The 26,387-nt window shown below is 43.6% G+C and overlaps 1 protein-coding gene across 1 annotated transcript in view; it reads left to right on the forward strand.

Moving 5' to 3' along the window:
* LYST (lysosomal trafficking regulator) overlaps positions 1–26,387 on the forward strand; it is a 591,077-nt gene that overhangs the window by 528,219 nt on the left and 36,471 nt on the right. The window contains exons 49-50 of the mRNA XM_077289098.1: positions 3,535–3,632; positions 22,915–23,071. Coding sequence (XP_077145213.1) covers positions 3,535–3,632; positions 22,915–23,071 — 255 coding nt within the window. The remainder of the gene's footprint in view (positions 1–3,534; positions 3,633–22,914; positions 23,072–26,387) is intronic.

Here is a 26,387-nt window from a genome sequence, read left to right on the forward strand (position 1 = left end):
CCTACATCTGTGAAGAGTCTTCAGAAGTTCTTGAGTTTTGCTAATTTTTACCGTCGCTTCATCACTAATTTTTCTAGCGTGGTTAAGCCTTTGACGGATTTGACCAAGAAGGGTTCTGATGTGGCGAATTGGTCTCCTGCGGCCGTGGAGGCCTTTCAGGAGCTTAAACGTCGGTTTTCTTTGGCTCCTGTCTTGCGCCAGCCCGATGTCTCTCTTCCCTTTCAGGTTGAGGTTGATGCTTCTGAGATTGGAGCAGGGGCTGTCTTGGCGCAGAGAAGCTCTGATTGCTATGTGATGAGACCATGTGCTTTCTTTTCAAGAAAGTTTTCGCCTGCCGAGCGGAATTATGATGTTGGTAATCGTGAGTTGTTGGCAATGAAGTGGGCATTTGAGGAGTGGCGACATTGGCTTGAGGGAGCCAAGCATCGTGTGGTGGTCTTGACGGATCACAAGAATTTGACTTATCTCGAGTCTGCCAAACGGTTGAATCCGAGACAGGCTCGATGGTCGTTGTTTTTCTCTCGTTTCAATTTCGTGGTTTCATATCTTCCGGGTTCGAAAAACGTGAAGGCTGATGCCCTTTCTAGGAGTTTTGTACCTGACTCCCCGGAAGTTTCTGAACCGACTGGTGTTCTCAAAGAGGGGGTGATTTTGTCTGCCATCTCTCCTGATCTGCGACGGGTGTTGCAGGAGTTTCAGGCCAATAGACCTGACCGTTGTCCACCGGAGAGACTGTTTGTCCCAGACAGATGGACCAGTAGAGTTATTTCCGAGGTTCACTCTTCGGTGTTGGCAGGTCATCCTGGGATTTTTGGTACCAGGGATTTGGTGGCGAGATCCTTTTGATGGCCTTCCTTGTCACGGGATGTGCATTCCTTTGTGCAGTCCTGTGGGATTTGTGCTCGGGCCAAGCCTTCGCGTTCTCGTGCCAGTGGATTGCTTTTGCCTTTGCCTGTCCCGAAGAGGCCTTGGACGCATATTTCCATGGATTTTATTTCGGATCTTCCTGTCTCTCAGAAGATGTCTGTCATCTGGGTGGTTTGTGATCGTTTTTCCAAAATGGTCCATTTGGTACCCTTGCCTAAGTTGCCTTCCTCCTCCGATTTGGTGCCACTGTTTTTTCAGAATGTGGTTCGTTTACATGGTATTCCGGAGAACATTGTGTCCGACAGAGAATCCCAGTTTGTGTCCAGATTTTGGCGATCCTTTTGTGCTAAGATGGGTATTGAATTGTCTTTTTCGTCAGCCTTCCATCCTCAGACGAATGGTCAAACCGAACGAACTAATCAGACCTTGGAAACTTATTTGAGATGTTTTGTTTCTGCTGACCAGGATGATTGGGTGACCTTTTTGCCATTGGCTGAGTTCGCCCTCAATAATCGGGCTAGTTCTGCTACTTTGGTTTCACCTTTCTTTTGCAATTCTGGTTTTCATCCCCGTTTCTCCTCGGGTCAGGTTGAGTCTTCTGACTGTCCTGGGGTGGATTCTGTGGTGGATAGGTTGCAGCAGATTTGGAACCATGTGGTGGACAATTTGACTTTGTCCCAAGAGAAGGCTCAGCGCTTTGCTAACCGCCGTCGCTGTGTGGGTCCCCGACTTCGTGTGGGGGATTTGGTATGGTTGTCTTCTCGTTATGTCCCGATGAAGGTTTCCTCTCCTAAGTTCAAGCCTCGTTTCATCGGTCCTTATAAGATTTTGGAAATCCTCAACCCTGTGTCTTTTCGTTTGGACCTCCCAATATCGTTTGCCATTCATAATGTGTTCCATAGGTCATTGTTGCGGAGATATGTGGTGCCTGTGGTCCCTTCTGTTGATCCTCCTGCTCCGGTCTTGGTCGAGGGGGAGTTGGAATATGTGGTGGAGAAGATCTTGGATTCTCGTATTTCGAGACGAAGACTTCAGTACTTAGTGAAATGGAAGGGTTATGGTCAGGAGGATAATTCCTGGGTTGTCGCCTCCGATGTCCATGCGGCCGATTTGGTTCGTGCCTTTCATTTGGCTCGTCCTGATCGGCCTGGGAGCTCTGGTGAGGGTTCGGTGACCCCTCCTCAAGGGGGGGTACTGTTGTGAATTCCGTTCTCGGGCTTCCTCCTGTGGTCATGAGTGGTACTGTGTGAGTTTGTTCTTGGGCTCCCTCTGGTGGCCTTTAGCGATATGGCTGGGCTCAGCTGTTTCATCTCCTGCTAGGCTGGGCCTATTTAACTCACCTGGTCCTTTACTTGTCGCCTGCTGTCGGTGTGGGGGTTCTTGTATTCTCTGCGTGGTTTACTTTTGATAGTTTTTGTACTGACCGCACAGACACCTATCTTTATCTGCCTATCTAGTATTAGCGGGCCTCATTTGCTAAACCTGTTTCATCTCTACGTTTGTGTTTTCCCCTTAACTCACCGTTATTATTTGTGGGGGGGCTATCTAAAACTTTGGGGATATTTCTCTGAGGCAAGTGAGGTCTTTGCTTTCTCTCTAGGGGTAGTCAGTTTCTCAGGCTGTGACAAGGCGTCTAGGTTTTCAGGTAACGCTCCACAGCTGCCTTTAGTGTGTTTGGATAGGATCAGGATTGCGGTCAGTATAGCTTCCACATCCCCAGAACTTGTCCTATATATTCAGGGTATATGTGTCAGGTCAGTTTGAGATCCTACCACCAGGATCATAACACTCAACTAGACTCTGGATATGCCGAGCAATAGATCTATAGAGCTGAGATGGCAGGAGCAGCACAGGAGGGCAAAGTGCGCTAACTCAATCCACAAAGAATATTCTGCCTCTAGTACTGGCTTTCTGCTTTTATATTTGACTGTATTTAGTTGTGTTGGTTTGACATCCTCAGTGCCTGTTCATTTTGTTTCCAATATGCTAAAAGCTCATTTACACTATCCAGCCTGCGGCTGTAAATTACCAGCAATCATTTAATTGCCTGTTTAGACAGGCCGACCACACTTCCTATATGCACAAAATCATTGGAAAGATATTATTCTGTGCACATGGAACATTAATGATCACAGAAGTGCATGTCCTATTAGTTTAAAACTAATTTCATTTGAAAGAAGCATTACTAGGAACACTTGTTCACGATTATCGGTCAGTATCAATGCGCCCTAACTCTCCTTCTCTGTCCTGTAGTGTTTTGCATGTTGTAAATGCTTTGAAAATATTAAAGAGGTATTTCTAATATATGAGCCTATTCCTCCAATTAGAAATGTTGTATATTTTTTTTTATTTGCTATGTCTCCTTCCTAATGTGCAGGCATTGCAGGACCTTATGTATCTATGGTTACAACTTACGACCACTAGCAACTAGGTAGCTAACTGTCACTATATCAGTGGTCATAACCATAGATACCTAAGTTCCTGCAAGCAAGTAAACAGTTAAAAAAAAACAACCCCTTTTAAGAGATAAGTGTGGGATTGGGCACATCGATTATGGTGTGGCTGTGTTTGGACCTAAATCCTTAAATATGCCCAATTAAAAAATGTCTTATTAATTAGGTGTATATGTTCAAGGAATAATTTATTTATTTATTTTTTCTTTTTAAGATTATGCTATGTTCAAAGTCTCACTGGCCACAAAAGTCCTGTAACAGCAGTGTCCGCTAGTGAAACAACAGGAGACATTGCAACAGTCTGTGATTCAGGTAAGTTGTATGTAACTATGTATTGAAAGTGCATTTTACATTTATCTTTGGCTTTGAAAACTAAAAGATTGAAAACTTTAGGAAAACCTTCACTTAATACACTACCGTTCAAAAGTTTAGGGTCACCCAGACAATTTTGTGTTTTCCATGAAAACTCATATGGAGCGCCCCCACACCGCCGCAGGGCCTAGGGGTACCCGGAGCCGGGCCTCTGAGTCTCTGCTCTGGGGTTGTCACGGTGGCTAGACCCGGTCCGTGGCCCTGTCTGTCAGTGGGGGACGTCCGGTGCAATAAGTGGTGTTGTAACGGTGCAGTTGTGGGGTGCAGGTCGCGGTAAATAACGAGGACACCAGGTTGCAGTCTCTTTACCTCTTTACTGAAGATCTCTGAGTCCTCAGTCCAGAATACGGCTCACCAGGCTGCGCAAGTCCGGCCGGTCCAATGGCACTTCCAGAGTTCTCTTCACAGGAGGAAATCTGTGCCTTCCCCCTAGCGCTATGTGTTGTAGTCCTTCCCTGCTGTGCTTACGGAAAGTACCCCACAACTGTTGTGTCTGTTTCTGATGTTCCCTCACAACTCGATTAGATGATGTTCTGCTAATCCTCCGTCCCTCCCTGAGGTTCGGGTAGGAACGGCACCCGTTTGACGGGTAGGCCTGGAGTTCTTCCGGGACCCTAGAGACGCCCCTCTCCCGCAATTGCCTCCCAAGACTTCATAGGTGATTTGAGTTAGACAGCCCGCCTGAGACTGACTGTCCTGCCGCTGTTTGGAGTATTGCTTGAAGCTGAATGTTATTCTACTCCCTCGGCGTTCCGGCCACCGGTAGTGCGCCTCAGTAGGATGTTGCTTCGGTCTTACAGCACGACTCCTACTGGTATTTCTCCTTTGCGTGATCCCGTTTCTCACTCAGCACAATCTATCTCTCTTCTAATCCTTTCTTGGGCACCGCCGCTACCCGGAGCAGGCACGGTCCCGTTACGTTCGTTCTCGTTGCCAAGCCTCCGTCAGGATCCCACCCCTGACAGAGACCCTACTGTATCTTCCCCTACAACACCCTCTGCCACAAGGTGTTGCTTGGTTCCAACCCAGTCAGCTTTCTGATCTAACTTCCTGCCTGACCCCCAGTTTACCCACTATGGTGGGGAGTGGCCTAATGAATAGCACCCTTAGCTCCCCCCGGAGGCCCGGCTGTGAAATGTATTGGTGTCTGTGATACCTGATCAGATGAACTCCTTCAGTGCCATCGGACGCACCATAGCTCCCCATAGCGGCGGAGCCACAGTACTGCAACGACCAGGACTCTGGGGCGCTGCACATACTTTTATTAATCAAATGAGTTGCCAAATGAATTGAAAATCTTGTTCAGACATTGACAAAGTTAAAACGAAAGATTTTTATTTTAAATAATAATTTTCTCCTTCAAACTTAGCTTTTGTCAAAGAATGCTCCCTTTTTCAGCAATTATAGCATTGCAATCCTTGGCATTCTAGCAGTTAATTTGCTGAGGTAATCTGGAGAAATTTCACGCCATGCTTCCAGAAGCCCCTCCAACAAGTTGGTTTGGTTTGATGGGCACGTTTTGCATACCATACGGTCAAGCTGCTCCCACAACAGCTCAATGGGGTTGAGATTTGGTGACTGCGCTGGGCACTCCATTACAGATAGAATACCTGCTGCCTGCTTCTTCCCTAAATAGTTCTTGCATAATTTGGAGGTGTGCTTTGGGTCATTGTCCTGTTGTAGGATGAAATTGGCCCCAATCAAGCTCTATCCACAGAGTATGGCATGATGTTGCAAAATGGAGTGATAGCCTTCCATATTCAAAATCCCTTTTACCTTGTACAAATCTCCGACTTTACCAGCACCAAAGCAACCCCAGACCATCACATTACCTCCACCATGCTTGACAGATGGCATCAGGCACTCTTCCAGCATGTTTTCAGTTGTTCTGTGTCTCACAAATGTTCTTCTGTGCGATCGAAACACCTCAAACTTGGATTCGTCTGTCAATAACACTTTTTTCTAATCTTCTTCTGTCCAATGTCTGTGTTCTTTTGCCCATATTAATCTTTAACTTTTATTAGCCAGTCTCAGGTATGGCTTTTTCTTTGCCACTCTGCCCTGAAGGCCAGCATCCCGGAGTTGCCTCTGCATTGTAGATGTTGACACTGTCATTTTGCGTGTACTGTTTAATGAAGCTGCCAGTTGAGGACCTGCGAGGCATCAATTTCTCAAACTACAGACTCTAATGTACTTGTCTTGTTGCTCAGTTGTGCAGCGGGGCCTCCCACTTCTTTTTCTACTCTGGTTAAAGCCTGTTTGTGCTTTCTTCTGAAGGGAGTAGTACACACTGTTGTAGGAAATCTTCAGTTTCTTGGCAATTTCTCGCATGGCAGTGGCGTATCCGGGGGGGGGCAGCCGGGGCATGTGCCCCGGGCGCAGCCGACAGGGGGGCGCCAGCAGGCCACCTGTTGCGGCGGCGGTCCAAGGAGAAAGATCCCCGTCGGCGGAATTCTGCCGCCCCCACACTGAGATGCTTCCGTTCTCTGAGCCGGCTGTCAAATTGACAGCCAGCTCAGTGAAAGTGCTGCGCATCAGTTCTATGCCAGGAGCCTCAAACACGCGGCCCCTGAAGCAGGCATCTGCGGCCCAACGTGCATGCTAGACGAGAGGAGGCAGCATGGAGCTCTGGGACTTTTGCAGCTGCTGGAGAGCCACCCACAATGCATCGCCATGGATACGCAGAGTGACTTCCGACAGTCCAGTGCCTGAAGAATGAGCCTCCAAACAGGAAGTGTGCAGCACCTGCCACCTGGAGCAAAGGATTGCGGGGGGATGCAGAGCCTGGCTGGGAGGACAAGGGTATGGGCTCTTATATACTGCGTGGGCTGCTATATACTATGTGGGCTGCTATCTACTATGTGGGCTGCTATCTACTATGTGGGCTTCTGTATACTATATGGGCTTCTATCTACTATGTGGGCTGCTATCTACTATGTGGGCTGCTATCTACTATGTGGGCTTCTATATACTAAGTGGGCTTCTATATACTATGTGGGCTGCAATCTACTATGTGGGCTGCTATCTACTATGTGGGCTTCTATATACTAAGTGGGCTTCTATATACTATGTGGGCTGCAATCTACTATGTGGGCTGCTATATACTATGTGGGCTGCTATTTACTATGTGGGCTGCTATATACTATGTGGGCTGCTATCTACTATGGGGGCTGCTATATACTATGTGGGCTGCTATTTACTATGTGGGCTGCTATATACTATGTGGGCTGCTATATACTATGTGGGCTGCTATATTCTATGTGGGCTGCTATATACTATGTGGGCTGCTATATATTATGTGGGCTGCTATATACTATGTGGGCTGCTATATTACTATGTGGGCTGCTATATTACTATGTGGGCTGCTATATTACTATGTGGGCTGCTATATTACTATGGGCTGCTATATTACTATGTTGGCTGCTATATACTATGTGGGCTGCTATATTACTATGTGGGCTGCTATATACTATGTGGGCTGCTATATTACTATGTGGGCTGCTATATTACTATGTGGGCTGCTATATACTATGTGGGCTGCTATATTACTATGTGGGCTGCTATATTACTATGTGGGCTGCTATATTACTATGTGGGCTGCTATATTACTATGTGGGCTGCTATATTACTATGTGGGCTGCTATATAAAATGTGGGCTGCTATATTACTATGTGGGCTGCTATATTACTATGTGGGCTGCTATATTACTATGTGGGCTGCTATATTACTATGTGGGCTGCTATTTACTATGTGGGCTGCTATTTACTATGTTGGCTGCTATATACTATGTGGGCTGCTATATACTATGTGGGCTGCTATATACTATGTGGGCTGCTATTTACTACGTGGGCAGTGCTGTATACTACTATGTGGGCAGTGATATATACTACTGTGTGGGCTGTGCTGTATACTACTGTGTGGGCTGTGCTGTATACTACTGTGTGGGCTGTGCTGTATACTACTATATGAGGACTGAAGCAAGGCCAGGGGGCTGGATGGGTGCAATGTCCTGATTTCTGACCCCATAATGTGCTCAGATTTCTTCTGCCCCCCTAATGTCCTGATTTCTGCCCCCATCCCCCCCATATGTTCCTCAGATTTCTCCACCACATGCAACTGCACCCGGGAAGGGAGGGGATGGGGGCAGGAATCAGGACATTATGGGGCAGAAGAAATCTGAGGACATTATAGGAGGCAGAAATCTGAGGGGGAGGGGGGGGCGCCAAACTGATCCTTTGCCCCGGGTGCAGGAAGAGCTAGATACACCTCTGTCGCATGGTATAGCCTTCATTTCTAAGAACAAGAATAGAGTGTCGAGTTTCACATGATAGTTCTTTTTTTCTGGCCATTTTGAGAGTTTAATGCAACCAACAAATGTAATGCTCCAGATTCTCAACTAGCTCAAAGGAAGGTCAGGTTTATAGGTTCTCTAATCAGCCTAACTGTTTTCAGCAGTGCTAACATACTTGCACAAGGGAATTCTAACCATGCATTAGCCTTCTTAGACAGTTAGCAAGCACAAAGTACCATAAGAACACTGGAGTGATGGTTGTTGGAAATGGTCCTCTATACACCTATGAAGATATTGCATTACAAACCAGATGCTTGCAGCTGGAAAAGTCATTTACCACATTAACAATGTATAGAGTGTATTTCTGAATCATTAATGTTAGCTTCATTGGAAAAACTGTGCTTTTCTTTCAAAAATAAGGACATTTCTAAGTGACCCTAAACTTTTGAACGGTAGTGTATGTTCAAAGGAAATGGTCAACCCCATCTGTCCGCAAAACCCTTTTTCAGGGGTCCTTCTTCAATGTCAACCTCATTATTTTTCCTATTAAGTCTCTGACAAATATCAGCAACACATTCCTATCTTTTTAAAGTGATTTCTGCACACTAGATAGGGTTTTTTCTATTGGCAGGAAATACCAATCTTAGGCTTGATCTAACTATATTCAAATCTACTAAACACTCCACTTCAGCTTCTAGCAACAGTGACACCACCACAGTGCTACAACGTTTTCAAAGCCTGTGCAACATTTAAAACAAACTTTCTTTTTTATGTTCAAAGGAAATAGTCCATCCTCCTTTCTGCTACCTTCTACTCCAGGGATCCTAGTTCGATGTCAACCTCACTGTTGTCTAGTATTATGTCCCTAGACCGCAAAAGAGGGATAGGGTGCACTACACAATCAATACAGGTATAGTAGGTGTAAGTATAGAGAAAGGATGCTGCACAATGCATGGAGGAGTAAATAGCATTAAAAAAGAGAAAAAGACCAATGCATATAATATGCGCACACTTAAGTATAGGAAAAGTAACAAAATATTTTATTAACAACCAAAAACACACAATTAATAAAAACCATTAAAAACAGGAGAATAACAATACAACACCTGAGATGTCAGTATGGTCCATGTGGCCAAATATATGTAGTTAAACCAGAAATTGTAATACAGACATGAATAACAAATTGCCACAAAGATACGGTATGACGGGACTGTCCCTGGATATGATGAGAACAGGGGGAGCTATACAAAATACATATTATAGGTATGATAGCATATAAACTGCCAAAGTTGGGCATTCCCAAGATTGGTATAAAAAAAGCCTGATAATGGAATAACCCATTAAGCGGCTAGATGTGTAATATAACACAAAAAGACTGGTATATTAATATATTAGTATGTATGCATAGTTACGCCCTATGGTGTGCTGTCCTATAATAGAGGCATAATTAAGGAGACCCCGCAAGATGGAATACATGCAGGTAAGCCAAAGATGTAGTTTAAAGAAGCGCTATAAGTCACCATATAGGGCAGTCAAATCATAAGGCCTGGTCGTCTGGGGTTGCCATGGTGGGTAAAGAGAAAGTCCCAGGATTAGGGGTGTGTTGGAAGCCACACACATATCGCTGCCAGTGCAGCTTCGTCTGGTGAAATATGATTACGTCCCTAACACACCTCAGCAACTCTTGCAGGAGCAGGAGATTCCTTCTTTTTGATGCAACTATTGACAAATCTACCAGACACCCCAAATCAACTTTTGGCACCCCTGATACCGTCACATTTCCATAACTTCTTCAAAATTATAGCTTGAGTAACATCTGGAAAGAACTTCAAGGACTTCTACTCCAACCGTCATCAGCAGGGAACAGAGATAGTGAGGTTGTTTTTATTCACGAGCACTTTTGCACTTTGTTGTTGTCCGTGTCTTCCACCCTGCCACAACTTGTATTTCAGTCAGCATCGGCCTTTTTACAATTCCCTATCTAATTTTCCTGCTATGCATATATGATGGCCCAAATGAGACACTAACTTAGGGCGCATATAGGAGAGTTAGGGTCAGCCGACTTTGAGCGGGGGCGCCAATCTCGTGGTTGTATATATAGGGTGCCAACCTCCGCTGACAGGTAGTGTTTATTAGGCTACTGTGGCAGGGGCTATTTAGGATGCACGGTTGCGTGTTTTGTTGTCTGTGGCTGTTACATGGTCTTAAAGTATAAATTAAAGGTTGATTTTAATCTAGGTTACCAATAGTTTACAAGGTTATTTGTTTTTCTCTGATTGATTCTTTGACCTTAGCTTTAGTTATTAGTTTTTCTGTCTCTTTGTAACAGACAAGTTGTAGAAATGTTTTAAGTTGCATAATGTACAGTGCCTTGCAAAAGTATTCAGCTCCCTGAAACTTTTCAACCTTTTCCCACATATTATGCTTCAATCATAAAGATACCAAATGTAAAGTTTTGGTGAAGAATCAACAACAAGTGGAACACAATTGTGAAGTTGAATGAAATTTATTGGTTATTTTAAATTTTTGTGGTAATTCAAAACTGAAAAGTGGGGTGTGCAATATTATTCGGCCCCTTTACTTTCAGTGCAGCAAATTCACTCCAGAAGTTCATTGTGGATCTCTGAATGATCCAATGTTGTCCTAAATTCCTAATGATGATAAATATAATCCTCCTGTGTGTAATCAAGTCTCCGTATAAATGCACCTGCTCTATGATAGTCTCAGGGTTCTGTTTGAAGCACAGGGAGCATCATGCAGACCAAGGAACACAACAGGCAGGTCCGTGATACTGTTGTGGAGAAGTTTAAAGCCGAATTTGGATACAAAATGATTTCCAAAACTTTAAACATCCCAAGGAGCACTGTGCAAGCGATCATATTGAAATGGAAGGAGTATCACACCACTACAAATCTACCAAGACCCGGCTGTCCCTCTAAACTTTCATCTCAACGAAGGAGAAGACTGATCAGATATGCAGCCAAGAGGCCCATGATCACTCTGGATGAACTGCAGAGATCTACAGCTGAGGTGGAACAGTCTGTCCATAGGACAACAATCAGTCGTTCACTGCACAAATCTGGCCTTTATGGAAGAGTGGCAAGAAGAAAGCCATTTCTCAAAGATATGCATAAAAAGTGTCTTTTAAAGTTTGCAACAAGCCACCTGGGAGACACACCAAACATGTGGAAGAAGGCAGAGGTGTATCTAGCTCTTCCTGCACCCGGGGCAAAGGATCAGTTTGGCGACCCCCCCCCCTCCCCCTCAGATTTCTGCCTCCTATAATGTCCTCAGATTTCTTCTGCCCCATAATGTCCTGATTCCTGCCCCCATCCCCTCCCTTCCCGCGTGCAGTTGCATGTGGTGGAGAAATCTGAGGAACATATGTGGGGGATGGGGGCAGAAATCAGGACATTAGGGGGGGGGCAGAAGAAATCTGAGCACATTATGGCATCAGAAATCAGGACATTGCACCCATCCAGCCCCCTGGCCTTGCTTCAGTCCTCAATTAGTAGTATACAGCACAGCCCACACAGTAGTATACAGCACAGCCCACATAGTAGTATATAGCACTGCCCACATAGTAGTATACAGCACTGCCCACGTAGTAAATAGCAGCCCACATAGTATATAGCAGCCCACATAGTATATAGCAGCCCAAATAGTAAATAGCAGCCCACATAGTATATAGCAGCCCACATAGTAATATAGCAGCCCACATAGTAATATAGCAGCCCACATAGTATATAGCAGCCCACATAGTAATATAGCAGCCCACATAGTAATATAGCAGCCCACATAGTAATATAGCAGCCCACATAGTAGATAGCAGCCCACATAGTATATAGCAGCCCACGCAGTATATAAGAGCCCATACCTTGTCCTCCCAGCCAGGCTCTGCATCCCCCCTCAATCCTTTGCTCCAGGTGGCAGGTGTTGCACACTTCCTGTTTGGAGGCTCATTCTTCAGGCACTGGACTGTCGGAAGTCACTCTGCGTATCCATGGCGACGCATTGTGGGTGGCTCTCCAGCAGCTGCAAAAGTCCCAGAGCTCCATGCTGCCTCCTCTCGTCTAGCGTGCACGTTGGGCCGCAGATGCCTGCCTCAGGGGCCGCGTGTTTGAGGCTCCTGGCATAGAACCGATGCGCAGCACTTTCTCTGAGCTGGCTGTCAATTTGACAGCTGGCTCAGAGAACGGAAGCATCTCAGTGTGGGGGCGGCAGAATTCCGCCGACGGGGAGCCTTCTCCTTGGACCGCCGCCGCAACAGGCGGCCTGCTGGCGCCCCCCTGTCGGCTGCTCCCGGGGCACACGCCCCGGCTGCCCCCCCCTGGATACGCCACTGGAAGAAGGTGCTCTGGTCAGATGAAACCAAAGTCAAACTTTTTGGCAACAATGCCAAACGATATGTTTGGCGTAAAGGTAACACAGCTCTTCACCCTGAACACACCATCCCAACTGTCAAACATGGTGGTGGCAGCATCATGGTTTGGGCCTGCTTTTCTTCAGCAGGGACAGGAAAGATGGTTAAAATTGATGGGACGATGGATGGAGCCAAATATAGGACCATTCTTGAAGAAAACCTGTTGGAGTCCGCAAAAGACCTGAAACTGGGATGGAGATTTGTCTTCCAGCAAGACAATGATCCCAAACCTAAAGCAATATCTACAATGGAATGGTTCACAAATAATCGTATCCAGGTGTTAGAATGGCCAAGTCAAAGTCAGGACCTCAATCCAATCGAGAATCTGTGGAAAGAGCTGAAAACTGCTGTTCACAAACGATCTCCATCAAACCTCACTGGCTCGAGCTGTTTGCCAAGGAAGAATGGGCAAGAATTTCAGTCTCTCGATGTACAAAACTGATAGAGACATACCCCATGCGACTTGCAGCTGTAATCGCAGCAAAACATGGCGCAACAAAGTATTAAGTTAAAGGGGCCGAATAATATTGCACGCCCCACTTTTCAGTTTTTGAGTTTCCACAAAAATTTAAAATATCTAATAAATTTCGTTCAAGTTCACAATTGTGTTCCACTTGTTGTTGATTCTTCACCAAAAATTTACATTTGGTATCTTTATGTTTGAAGCATGATATGTGGGAAAAGGTTGAAAAATTCCAAGGAGCCAAATACTTTCGCAAGGCACTGTATATGGTGGTTTATTATTTTGGATTTTTTGTAGGAGACATGGGTATCGGGGATTAGGCACTAAGGTGAGTATATGGTGATATATTATTTTACATTTTTTCTAGGAGACGGGAGCATCAGGGATTTGGTGTTAGGTGAGTATAATATGTTTTTATTTTTATTTGAATATGTACAGTATGTAATTATTTTACATGTTTTTTGTTTTTTAAATTGTGAGCACAGGCACCGGCTGACAAGAGACTACGTCTCCCATCAGCGGCTCCTGCCATCAATGTTATCAGTGACAGCAGACATAGGCTGATGGGATGAGTAGTGTCTCATCAGCCCACGTCTGCTGACCTGCAGTAAGCGTTTTACCACGGGTCACAGTTACAGCTGCAGGGTCACGCTGACATTTGACAGTGTGACCCCGCAGCGCTCTGACCGACGGTCTTACCGGCGATAGCGTTACTGCCGATAAGAACCACTGCGCCGGTGTTTCCCACGCTGTCACAAAGATGACAGCGTGGGAAACACCATGGGAAGCCTGTAAAACCGCAAACAGAACCTCCACAAATCTGCAAAGATTTTTATAACTGCATTTTTGCTGCGGATTTTACTGACTCAATTGGAGTCAATGTGTGGAAAACAATACAAATCCGTTCAAAGAATTGACATGCTGTAGAAAAAAATTCACTGCAAATACTCTAAGGAAATTTGCTGATCATGTGCACAACACTTCAGGATTGTCATTGAATTAGGCTAGTTTCACACTAGCGTTCGGCAGGGCTGCGGACGAAAGCCTTCTTCCTCCATGAAGCCCCGCCCACTGTCTCGCCTCTTCCTTCAGCTCCGCCTACGTCTGCTTGCGTCCTGCAATACCCTATCTTTAACATTGGGTACTCAGGCCATGCGGATGTATGCAGATGCCCCGCATGCGTCGTCTTGACTCTGCGCTCAACATGTTGCATTTTCTTGCGGTCGGCGCATCTTCAAAACGACGCATGCGGAGGCATTCACATAGATCCGCATAGCCTGCATACCCAATGTTAAAGATAGGGTATACAGGACGCATGCAGACGTAGGCGGAGCTGAAGGAAGAGGCGGGGCTTCACGGAGTAAGAAGGCTTTCGTCCGCAGCCCTGCCAAACATTAGTGTGAAGCTTGCCTTAGCTTGCATAAGGATTCCAAAGCGTTTTTGCCCCATTTCCGTGAGGAAAAAACGCAAACACTTACAAAAAACGCACTTGGCCAGGTGTTTTCCAGAAAAAAGCCGCTGTTAAGCGTTGTCCTTCTTTTCAGAGGTGCACAAAACTGTGGCATATTGCGATTTTATGCATACCTAAAAAGATGGATACCGCCCGATCACAGACCAGACAGGCCACAGTGCCTCCACCTCATTATAGGGAATCTTCTGCCGTGGATTCCATCTGAATCACGTATTTCAGAAATTTACACAGAAATGTGAGCCAAGCCTTACTGCGATCTTTAGGAGGCATAATGAAAAAAATTCAACAGCAGGTGAAGAGTTGGTTCTATTATTCTCTTACTCCGTTCCTCGTGCTGCGAATAAATGACTTCATTCTTCGGGTTGGTACGATTACATCTTTACCAGATTTTTTTTTTTTATTATTATTGGCTGCTGTCACACACTTAAAGATTTTTATTTTTACAAAAACAAGTTTTTGCATCACCATATTTAGATAACTATTAATTTTTCTATTGTGTTAAGACTTGTTTTTTTGTGGAACAAGTTGACGTTTTTATTGGTACCATTTTGGAGCACATTACTTTTTTTATCACTTTCTATTCAGATGTTTAAAGGGTAACGTTTCTCCTTATGGAGAGAGACATACCAGCTGGCTTGTCAAGGTAAGGAGGCTTATTCGCCGTGCAATGCTCCTCTGGGAAATTAAATATGCAAATTGCCTCTTCTGAGAAAAAGAGGACTTAACTCTTTAGCGCCACCTGTTGGAAGTAGTGATCCTACAAGTCACAATCAACCCTTTAACGAGTCGTGCAATATGACTTAGGATAAAAGACAAATCAGTATCTCAATTCGCAGACACGGTGTTCAGGCTGTTGGCCCTCATCAGTGCGAAGCACGAGAACTGATTTGGCTAGGTGAGAGGCTCTGGACTGGGGTCTAAAGGTTAACATTTCTCCTTATGCACGACTCGTTAAAGGGTTGATTGTGACTTGTAGGATCGCTACTTCCAACAGGTGGCGCTATAGAGTTAAATCCTCTTTTTCTCAGAAGAGGCAATTTGCATATTTAATTTCCCAGAGCAGCATTGCAAGGCGAATAAGCCTCCTTACCTTGACAAGCCAGCTGGTATGTCACTCTCCATAAGGAGAAACATTACCACTTAGACCGCAGTCCAGAGCCTCTCACCTAGCCAAATCAGTTCTCATGCTTCGCACTGACGAGGGCCAACAGCCCGAAACACCGTGTCTGCGAATTGAGATACTGGTTTGGCTTTTATCCTAAGTCATATTGCACGACTCGTTAAAGGGTTGATTGTGACTTGTAGGATCGCTACTTCCAACAGGTGGTGCTATAGAGTTAAGTCCTCTTTTTCTCAGAAGAGGCAATTTGCATATTTAATTTCCCAGAGGAGCATTGCAAGGCGAATAAGCCTCCTTACCTTGACAAGCCAGCTGGTATGTCACTCTCCATAAGGAGAAACATTACCCCTTAGACCGCAGTCCAGAGCCTCTCACCTAGCCAAATTAGTTCTCATGCTTCGCACTGACGAGGGCCAACAGCCCGAAACACCGTGTCTGCGAATTGAGATACTGGTTTGGCTTTTATCCTAAGTCATATTGCACGACTCGTTAAAGGGTTGATTGTGACTTGTAGGATCGCTACTTCCAACAGGTGGTGCTATAGAGTTAAGTCCTCTTTTTCTCAGAAGAGGCAATTTGCATATTCAGATTTTTGGGTGGCAGAATTAACAAAAATCAGCAATTCAGGAATTGTTTTTTTATTGCCGTTCTGCGTGTGGTAAAATCGATAAGGCAACCTTATTCTTTGGGTCAGTATGATTACAGCAATACTGTATTTAGATTTTTTAATGTTTTGTCGCTTTTACCCAATAAAAACCATTTTATAAAAAAAAAAATAGTTTTTATATCACTTTATTGTGAGAGCTATAACTTTTTTATTTTTCTGTTGATAGAGCTCTATTGCGGCTTGTTTTTTGTTGGGCAAGATGACGTTCTATTTGACTTTTTGAACACGTTTTATTCCACTTTTTGTTTGACGGTATGATGAAAAAGCTAAGTTTTTTTGTTCCTTTTTTTTTACCATGTTCACTGAAGGGGTTAACTACAGTTTTACAGGTCGAGACGTTCCGGATGCGGCGATTCCAAATACCTGTACTTTTATTGTTTTTACATAAATGTATGTATTTATTGGTTTAATATTATTGTTTTTAGTTGTTTTTTTTTTACTTATTTTGTGATTTTTTTTTAAATAGTTTTAAAACATTTTTTTACTTTTTTTTTTGTTTGTTTGTTTGTTTTTTTTAATTTTTTACTTAGTCCCGGATTGGGATTTCAATTTTTATTTTTCTGAACACTGGTCTCATGCATTGCAATACACATGTACTGCATTACATGAGACCTGTCAGTTGGGCAGCATGGTGGCTCAGTGGTTAGCCTTGCAGCACTGGAGTCCTGGGTTCAAATCTCACCAAGGACAACATCTTCAAGGAGTTTGTATGTTCCCCCCGTGTTTGCGTGGGTTTCCTCCGGGTTCTCTGGTTTCCTCCCACATTCCAAAGACATACTGATAGGGAATGTAGATTGTGAGCCCCAACGGGGACAGTGATGATAATGTGTGCAACCTGTAAAGCGCTGCGGAATATGTTAATGCTATATAAAAATAAAGGTTATTATAGTTTTACACTTGCAGATAGCAAGTTAGACTCAGCTGCTGGCTGAGTCTAACAGGCCATCAAAGCTGGCAGACGCGGAGGTCATCATGCGACCTCCGGCTGCTATGACAACACTCGGATCCCCTGCAGATAGATGCTACTGCCCAATGTTAAAGATAGGGTACGCAGGACGTAGGCGGAGATGAAGGAAGAGGTGCGGTAGTGGGCGGGGCTTAACAGAGGAAGAAGGCTGCCATCCACAGCCCTGCCGAACGCTAGTGTGAAACTAGCCTAAGATCTCAGCACAGAAATATTTATTTAACACATCTGTTGATTAAAATGTACTTTGTCTTGGGGAAAACACCTTTAAATTTTATTTTACCTTTAGCTTTAGGTTTAGGTTGAGATCACATGGTGCTTGTAAGAAAGGTCCTGGAATTATATGTGCTTTAAAACCAAAATACGTAATCACAATACATGTATTATATAACCATGCAAATTCAGATAAAAAATAATTCTTTTGCAAGACAAGGCTTTCAGTCAATAGCAGGAAAAAAATTGAAATATCAATCTCTAATACTATGAATACTTGCTGTGACATGTCCGCAGCAGCCAAACACTTTATTACTTGTCGTAAATGTGACGTGGTTTCATTTCAGACTTTTGGTATTAAAAAAGTGAAAAAACCTTTCTATGGAGGGGACATGCGGAGACGTCTCCTTAATCGAGAGGCGTTTTGGATATACAAGCTTGGAACCAGATGCCTTGGTGGTCTTACCAGATGTATTGAGATCATGTTTCATTATTGATATTTCAATTTTTTCTTGCTATTGATTTAAGGTTTTGTCTTGCAAAAAATTGTATTGTGATCTGAATTTCTATGGTTATGTATTACATGTATTCTCGTGATTACGTATTTTGGTTTTAATGAACAGATCATTCCTGGACGTTTTTTTTACAAGCACAATGTGATCTCGACATAAAGCTTTGATTGGTCTATTTGTATGTACAGCATATACCTGGTTTATGTGAACTGAGACTTCAGCTGGGATAAAGACCGCAGTTGCAGTCGAAACGCATTGCCTCTTTCCTCTGGTCTCTTTTCTCTGTTTTTTTTGTCAGTATGTATTAGCTACTACAGCCTTAGCAAATTTTTGCAATGAAAAACTAATTTAAAATTTTCATTGAAGCTGGAATTGCTCTTCATTTTATTCATTGATGGTGGTTAAAGCCAATTAGTATAAACCTCTATTCGTATCCATAAAAAGTAGAAGGCACATAGTATAATATATGACCCATCCAAAGTGCAAGTAAATGGGGGGCGGATAAAATACTACCTATAGCAGCTAAATTGAGATGTATCAAGCCCACCCAGGGAAATCAGAACATGCTAATAGCAAGTTATGGTATAAATAATCCTTTTCACTGTGGAATGGCAAGATAGCCAAAAACAATTCCATGAGAGCCAATTGAAACCGAAGGGAAAAAGGAGCTATAACTACAGATAAAGTAAATTAAAAAAGTATGTATGAAGAATGTAAATAATTAGCTCATATGTGCCAGTATAGCACACGAGACCTAATATGGATGAGTGGTGGATATAGATGGATACAGATAACACATTAGGATGACATGTGAGCCCAATAAGGCCAAAATGAGCTAGTTGACACACAGAGAGGCAATAAAGATAGTTTAGGGCCGACAAGAAGAAAAGGAGCCCATGGGACAGTGTAAAGCTAAACCCCAAAGAAGCCATGGAGGGAGGAGTATCCAGAAGTAGGTAATGTATCCAGAGTCAGATGGAAGCTGAATCCGGGGGCATCATCAAGATGGACTGATGTTCCAACTAGAGGGTCCTTTATATAGACAGAAAAGTGTATGTATAAAACAAATGAAAAGGACATGAAAGTCAACCAAGGAATCCGGTGAAAAATAATTTCTCATTTAATCCTGTCAGATGTAGATCCCAATAGAAAAATCCATTGTGACTCTGGCTGTAATAGGCGTCTCTGTAGACTGCCTGCCCTTCCTGTCCCTATGATTCTGTCCAGGCCAACCACACGCGTGTTGGTAAACCTTCTTGAATGATGAGTCAAAAAATGTTCGGCCACACAGGTAAGAGTTTTACCTTTGCCAAGGTCAATGGAGGCCAGGTTGATGGTGGAGAAGTGCTTCTGGATCCTCCTCCTCAATTCCTGCTATATTTGTCGAACATAGACCTGTTCACAGGGACAAATAATAGCATAAACCACATATGTGGTTTTACAATTGATGTAAAATTTCAGAGAATGTTGTGTTGAGTCCCGTGAGTTTAAAAAGGTGTCCCATTTTTTATTTATATACTGGCAGATAGATATTACAGTCTCTGCAAGGGAAAGACCCCCTCAATGTCACTCTTCAGTTTAATTTGGCCATAGGCCCAGAATAATTGCTCCTAGTGAGAATGTCCCCAAAGTTAGGAGCCCTTCTTGCTGTGAGCAATGGTCGATCGCTCACAATATTGGTGACTTGGAGACCAGTTGTAAGAATCCTCCAATTTTTTTGCAGAACCTGTCTCACCTATGTCCATTGTGTGTTATAATTGGTAATGAATTGAGGCTTGGAGTCCTGCGGTCTAAAGGTGGTAATCTGCAGCAAGTCCTGTATATATGACTTGGCATGTTGATAGGCCGATGAGATGAATTTTCTAGGAGAGCCCCTGCTCCTGAATATATCCATCAGTTCTTGTGCCTGGATGCAAAAGTCTGTATCCCTCTTGCAATTTCTTCTAGTCCTCAGAAATTGCCCAATGGGCACCCCTTTTGTGTATGTAGGGGATGGAGGCTGTGGTACCCCAACAGACAATTCGTTGGGGTGGGTTTACTATACAAGTTAGTCATCAAATGACCATCCTGCACTGATATGGTGAGGTCCAAAAAATGGCTGAAATGGGAGACATAGAATTGCTAAGGAGTATATTCAGAGAATTCTGATTCAAAGATTCTAGAAACATGAGGCATTCTAGTTGCATACCTGACCAGACAAAAAATATGTTGTTGACTTAACGTAGCCAGTGTTGAACTTTATCCATGAACCACCGTGGACTCCCGCCATCTCAAGAAAAAGTTCGCAAAGGCTGGGCCCCCATGGCAACTCCTGAGGCCTGTAGATAGAAAGACCTATCAAACAAAAAATAGTTGTGTCTGAGGACAAAATCAAGAAGATTGATAACAAACGGAATCATGCATTCTGTCAGAGTTCAATTGTTGGTCAAGGAAATAAGTGACTGCTCTTATCTCATCAGAATGGTTGGTGTTGGGTAAAAGGACTCCACATCACATGTAACCACAAATGTCTGGGTAGGAAGAGTGATGTATCGACAGATCTTAATAAAATGTGATGTATCTTTCATGAATGAAGGAAACCACATAACTAGCGGCTGCAGAAAAAAGTCTACATATGTACTGGCCTTCTCACACAGGCTGCCAATACTGGACACAATGGGATGACCTGGAGGTTTGGAGATCTTTTTGTGCACGTTGGGTAGCTTATAGAATGTAGATGTTACTGGATGTTGCACCCATATGAACTTTGTCTCTTGAGTGTTTAAGATGCCCATTTCACAAGCCCTGTCCAATAGGCCCCTGAATTTGGTTGCAAAAGGCCCAGTCGGGTCAGGGGGGAGTCTGCAGTAGAACTTGGGAACATTGAGCTGTCTCCTCCAAATATATGTGATGTGGCTACAAGACCACAATACCTCCCTTATCAGCTTTTATAAGAAAGGTCCGGGGGAAGCTTGTACTTTTCTTGTACTCCAACATCACGACGCCTCTGCCCTCCTGTATGTGCCTGTCTTCCAAGCATGGTCTGTCTGTCGGCCATATACACCACCTGCTGCGTACACTCTGCAGATATACACAAAGGAGCCTGTGACGCTGCTGATACAAATACATACTAATGGTCACAACTTTGATTTGGATCCGCACAACATTTAACTCTTTATTAACCACTCAGCCTTGTTTCGTGAGAACACCATATACATCACTATGTCCAACGACGCGTCACCTCCTCTCCTTCTGTGGGTGAAAGACATGTTTTTAGTCTTTTTTTCTAGATAGTGTCTTTGTATGGTTTTTTTTTCTCTCCATTTTTGAGTGGGGTTATTCGCATATGACCTGATCAGGTCAATTGCTATTTATACCCCTATTCCCTGATCCTGTGTCCTTACTATATGCGGCTGTATGCCTTATCTTGCCTCCCGGGAGCCACGCATGCATTCTACTTGCCCACAACTGCTCTGTATGCTGCATTGCAGCCGTCTGCGCTCTTTGTTATTCTGTACAAGTGGCTTGTTCTTTGCTCATTCGCACTAATCATTTCAGGACAGAGACATCTGCCCTTACTGACACTGCGCGTCATGAGGCACTTGCTTCCACTTCTGTTTCTGTATAGCAGCCTCGCTACTGTCACCAGTACGTAATGACACTTATTTAGACTTGTGTTCACTTTCTGACTGGCTGGTGGGACGCCACTTCCCTGGCGAAGCCTTGCTTGACACGGTGATAAGCGTGGTGCCATGTGCCTGGTCCTTTCATGCTCCCTCTCTCAATGTGCTTCTATGATCATTTGAGGATTTCCTCACTTTGGGTGCCAGCAGGTATTTTTCCTTGTACTTAGATCATCTTCGTCATGTCTATGTATCTCATTAAGGGCTGATCTTTGGCATCATCAGCCCCATCGCACATTATCCCAGTCGTTCACCCAGTCTGAACACTTCTTTATTTCTTAGTGCCAATAGGCATATACATGTTCATGCATCCCCAGTACCTTATAAGCCTTTATTTCTTTTTGATTGTGGAGCATATTTCTGATTTTGCACATTTATATCTTTGTAGAGCATTAGGACCTGGACCATTGTATGGTTTTACTTGTTTTTAAAAGTATATCTCTTTTTGCCAATAAACATTGTGTTTTGTTTGCATGTTCATGAGTGTGCACATCATTATGTATTTCTTTCTTTTTACTCTTATTATGTACCTTTGTCCTAACTACTGGATGTAGGAGCCGTATTTTTATTAAACATTATTGTAGTGCACCCTGCTCACATTATTTTTAATGTTAGCTAGATAAATGCCACTGTCAATCTCTGACTGTGGCATGTAGCTCGCATTTACTGGAAGCACATTACTAATCTCGCACATCGGTGCCTCTGTCACATGATCACGGGGCGCCGATGGGTTGGCGTGACAATCGGGGGTCTGCAGAAGACCGTGGCCGGCATCCATAGACCGCGGCTGTTAATCAGTAAGATCCCGCTGTCAGTTTCTGAAAGCGGGTTTTAACAACCGGACGCACGTCACAAATTCCACCCATCAGCGCCCCCATATCCTGATCAAGGGGGGCACGATGGGTTGTCATGACAGCTAGGAGTCTACAGAAGACCCTTTGTCAATATGATACTTCTGTGACGCTGATAATAATTCCTCTAATCAAATGTTTATTTGTTGTAAAGATGTAGAATATCTTAATGCTCAACTAACACTAACTAGAATCAGACTGTAACGTCCTAATGAGGTGTTATGCTGCTACCCCTCCTCTTGTTTCAGTTGCTGTCTAGAACTAGGCAACATGCTTCCAACCTGGTGGACCTGCTCCAAACGAACAAGATTTTGGTCCATCATTTTTTGCATGATATACACCCTCTTTAATGTCGTTCTTTGCCGTGACACTTGGATCATCATTTACACCATAACATACCAGATCTCATCTGCGCATAATTTGGACTCCTCACTTTATTTTTTGCTGACAAACTATTGTGCACTCATGGCAGTAAAGATCTGTTCCTCTACAAGAAGTTAAGACTAGATATCATAAAATAATTTGGGTATTCTAGGCATATATCAGCATGAACAGTGTATTATAAAAGGTTTATTTTCTTTCTAGTTGGCGGTGGCAGTGACCTGAGACTTTGGACTGTAAATGGTGATCTTATTGGACATGTACATTGCAGAGAGACAATTTCCTGTATTGCATTTTCAAATCAACCAGAGGGAATATCTGTTAATGTTGTTGCTGGAGGACTGGAAAATGGTGTTGTGCGGTAAGATTGTACAGTAAATACATCTGTTGTACTGAAATGTATAGGATGATTTGAAGTGGAGTGAAACCCATTTTGTCTTCAATGAAAGTAATTTTGCTGCTGTCTTTCTATTTTTTACGATATTTACAATTTGATTTTATTATTTTAATATTTTCAAAGCTCAATCTTGTGATTTTTTTTTTGTGTATGTTAATTTAACCCCTTCATCCCAAGGCGATTTTTCATTTAGTTTGCTTTTGTTGTTTTTTCCTTTCCATCTCCCAAGAGCCATAACTTTTCCATTTCTCCATCCACATAGTTGTATGAGGACTTGGTTTTTGCAGGACGAGTTGAACTTTTGAATTACATTATTAATTTATTATGTGATGGACTGGAAAACAGGAAAAGAATTCCAAGTGCATTGAAATTGCAAAAAAAAAATGCAATTTCCCAATTTTTTTTTTTTAGGGATGAGGGGTTTATTTGCCATGTTCACTATACTGTAAAACTGATATGATTCTCGAGGTCAGTATGATTATGCAAATAAAAATTCTGAATTATTTCTTTAAGTAATGAAAAAAATTCTGAATTTTTCATTTTTTTTCAGATTTTTATATACTTTTTTAAAAACTTTTTACTGTATTTAATAACCCTTTTAGAGGAATTGAAGCTGCGATCATCTGATCACTTGTGCTTTACATTGTAAGATGGCCACCAGACAGGTCTTTGGGGGGGGGGATATATATCATCGATACCAGGGCCGGACTGGGACTAAAATTCAGCCCTGGCATTTGAAGTTACACAGGCCCACTTGTCACATGGTGACTGTATAATATCTTTGTACACTTGTAGGCAGGGCCGGTTTTAGGCAAAGTGGGGCCCTAGGCAAAGTTTAAAATGGGTCCCCAAATGCTAACATATTGCACATCACACAGAAGCCTTTCTGTTGTATTTACGTGCACTGAGTTCAGGCCGCTAAACGAGTTTGATCGACAATACTGAAGTTGTTCAACGCTTGTTTCCCGGCCTCTTTCCACCAGCTGAGGAATAATGATGAGACAGAACGATCACTAATAGATCACCATACAGTATCATGTTTTCAGCAGCACATCTACAGTTTACACTGGCAATGTGCTGCTGACAACAAGGCTTTTTGTTCCAGCAAAAACAATCCGAATATGCAGCATTTTACTTGTTTAGTAAAATACACCCCATAGTCCTCCATATATTATAATGTGCTCCATAGTCCTCCATATAGTATAATACACTCCCTATAGTCCTCCATATATTAAAATACACTGCTCAGTCCTCCACATAGTATAATACACTCCTCATAGTCCTCCATATAGCATAATACAATCCTCATAGTCCTCCATATAGCATAATACAATCCTCATAGTGCTCCATATAGTATAATGCACCGCCACAGTCATCCATGTAGTACAATTCACTTCCCATAGTATAATGCACCCCATAGTTCTTCATATAGTATAACGTATTCCCCATAGTCCTCGATACAGTATAATGCAGCCCACATATAGTATAATGCAGCCACCCCAGAGTATAATGCAGCCACCCCAGAGTATAATGCAGCCACCCCAGAGTATAATGCAGCCACCTCAGAGTATAATGCAGCCACCCCACAGAGTATAATGCAGCCACCCCAGAGTATGTAACCCCCATAGAATATAATACAGCCCACCTCCCCATAATATATAATGTAGCCCCCCATAGAATATAATGCAGCCCCCCATAGTATATAACGCAGCCTCCCCCATAGAATATAATATACCCCCACAATAGTATATAACACAGCCACATAGTACATAACATGGCCTCCCCCATAGAATATAATATACTCCCCATAGTATATAGCAAAGCCCGCATATTATATAGCACAAACCGCATAGTATACAGCACAGCCTGCATACTATAGCACAGCTCGCGTAGTAGATAACACAGCCCACACAGCAGTATTCAGCACAGACCACACAGTAGTATACAGCACAGACCACACAGTAGTATACAGCACAGCCCACGTAGAAGTATACAGCACAGTCCACACAGTAGTATACAGCACAGCCCACAGAGTAATATATACAGCACAGCCCACAAAGTAATATATACAGCACAGCCCACAAAATAATATATACAGCACAGCCCACAGAGAACTATATACAGCACAGCCCACAGAGAACTATATACAGCACAGCCCACAGAGAACTATATAAAGCACAGCCCAGAGTACTATATACAGCACAGCCCAGAGTACTATATACAGCACAGCCCAGAGAGTACTATATACAGCACAGCCCAGAGAGTACTATATACAGCACAGCCCAGAGAGTACTATATACAGCACAGCCCACAGAGTACTATATACAGCACAGCCCACAGAGTACTATACACAGCACAGCCCACAGAGTACTATATACAGCACAGCCCACAGAGTACTATATACAGCACAGCCCACAGAGTACTATATACAGCACAGCCCACAGAGAACTATATACAGCACACAGTAGTATACAGCACAGAGCACAGCCCACAGAGAACTATATACAGCCCACAGCAGTATACAGCACAGAGCACAGCCCACAGAGAACTATATATAGCACAGAGCACACAGTAGTATACAGCACAGAGCACAGCCCACAGAGAACTATATACAGCCCACAGTAGTATACAGCACAGAGCACAGCCCACAGAGAACTATATACAGCCCACAGCAGTATACAGCACAGAGCACAGCCCACAGAGAACTATATACAGCCCACAGCAGTATACAGCACAGAGCACAGCCCACAGAGAACTATATACAGCCCACAGCAGTATACAGCACAGAGCACAGCCCACAGAGAACTATATACAGCCCACAGCAGTATACAGCACAGAGCACAGCCCACAGAGAACTATATACAGCCCACAGCAGTATACAGCACAGAGCACAGCCCACAGAGAACTATATATAGCACAGAGCACACAGTAGTATACAGCACAGAGCACAGCCCACAGAGAGCTATATACAGCCCACAGCAGTATACAGCACAGAGCACAGCCCACAGAGAACTATATACAGCCCACAGTAGTATACAGCACAGAGCACAGCCCACAGAGAACTATATACAGCCCACAGCAGTATACAGCACAGAGCACAGCCCACAGAGAACTATATACAGCCCACAGCAGTATACAGCACAGAGCACAGCCCACAGAGAACTATATACAGCCCACAGCAGTATACAGCACAGAGCACAGCCCACAGAGAACTATATACAGCCCACAGCAGTATACAGCACAGAGCACAGCCCACAGAGAACTATATATAGCACAGAGC

The sequence above is a fragment of the Ranitomeya variabilis genome, chromosome 2, assembly GCF_051348905.1.
Source record: "Ranitomeya variabilis isolate aRanVar5 chromosome 2, aRanVar5.hap1, whole genome shotgun sequence".
Lineage (NCBI taxonomy): Eukaryota > Metazoa > Chordata > Amphibia > Anura > Dendrobatidae > Ranitomeya > Ranitomeya variabilis.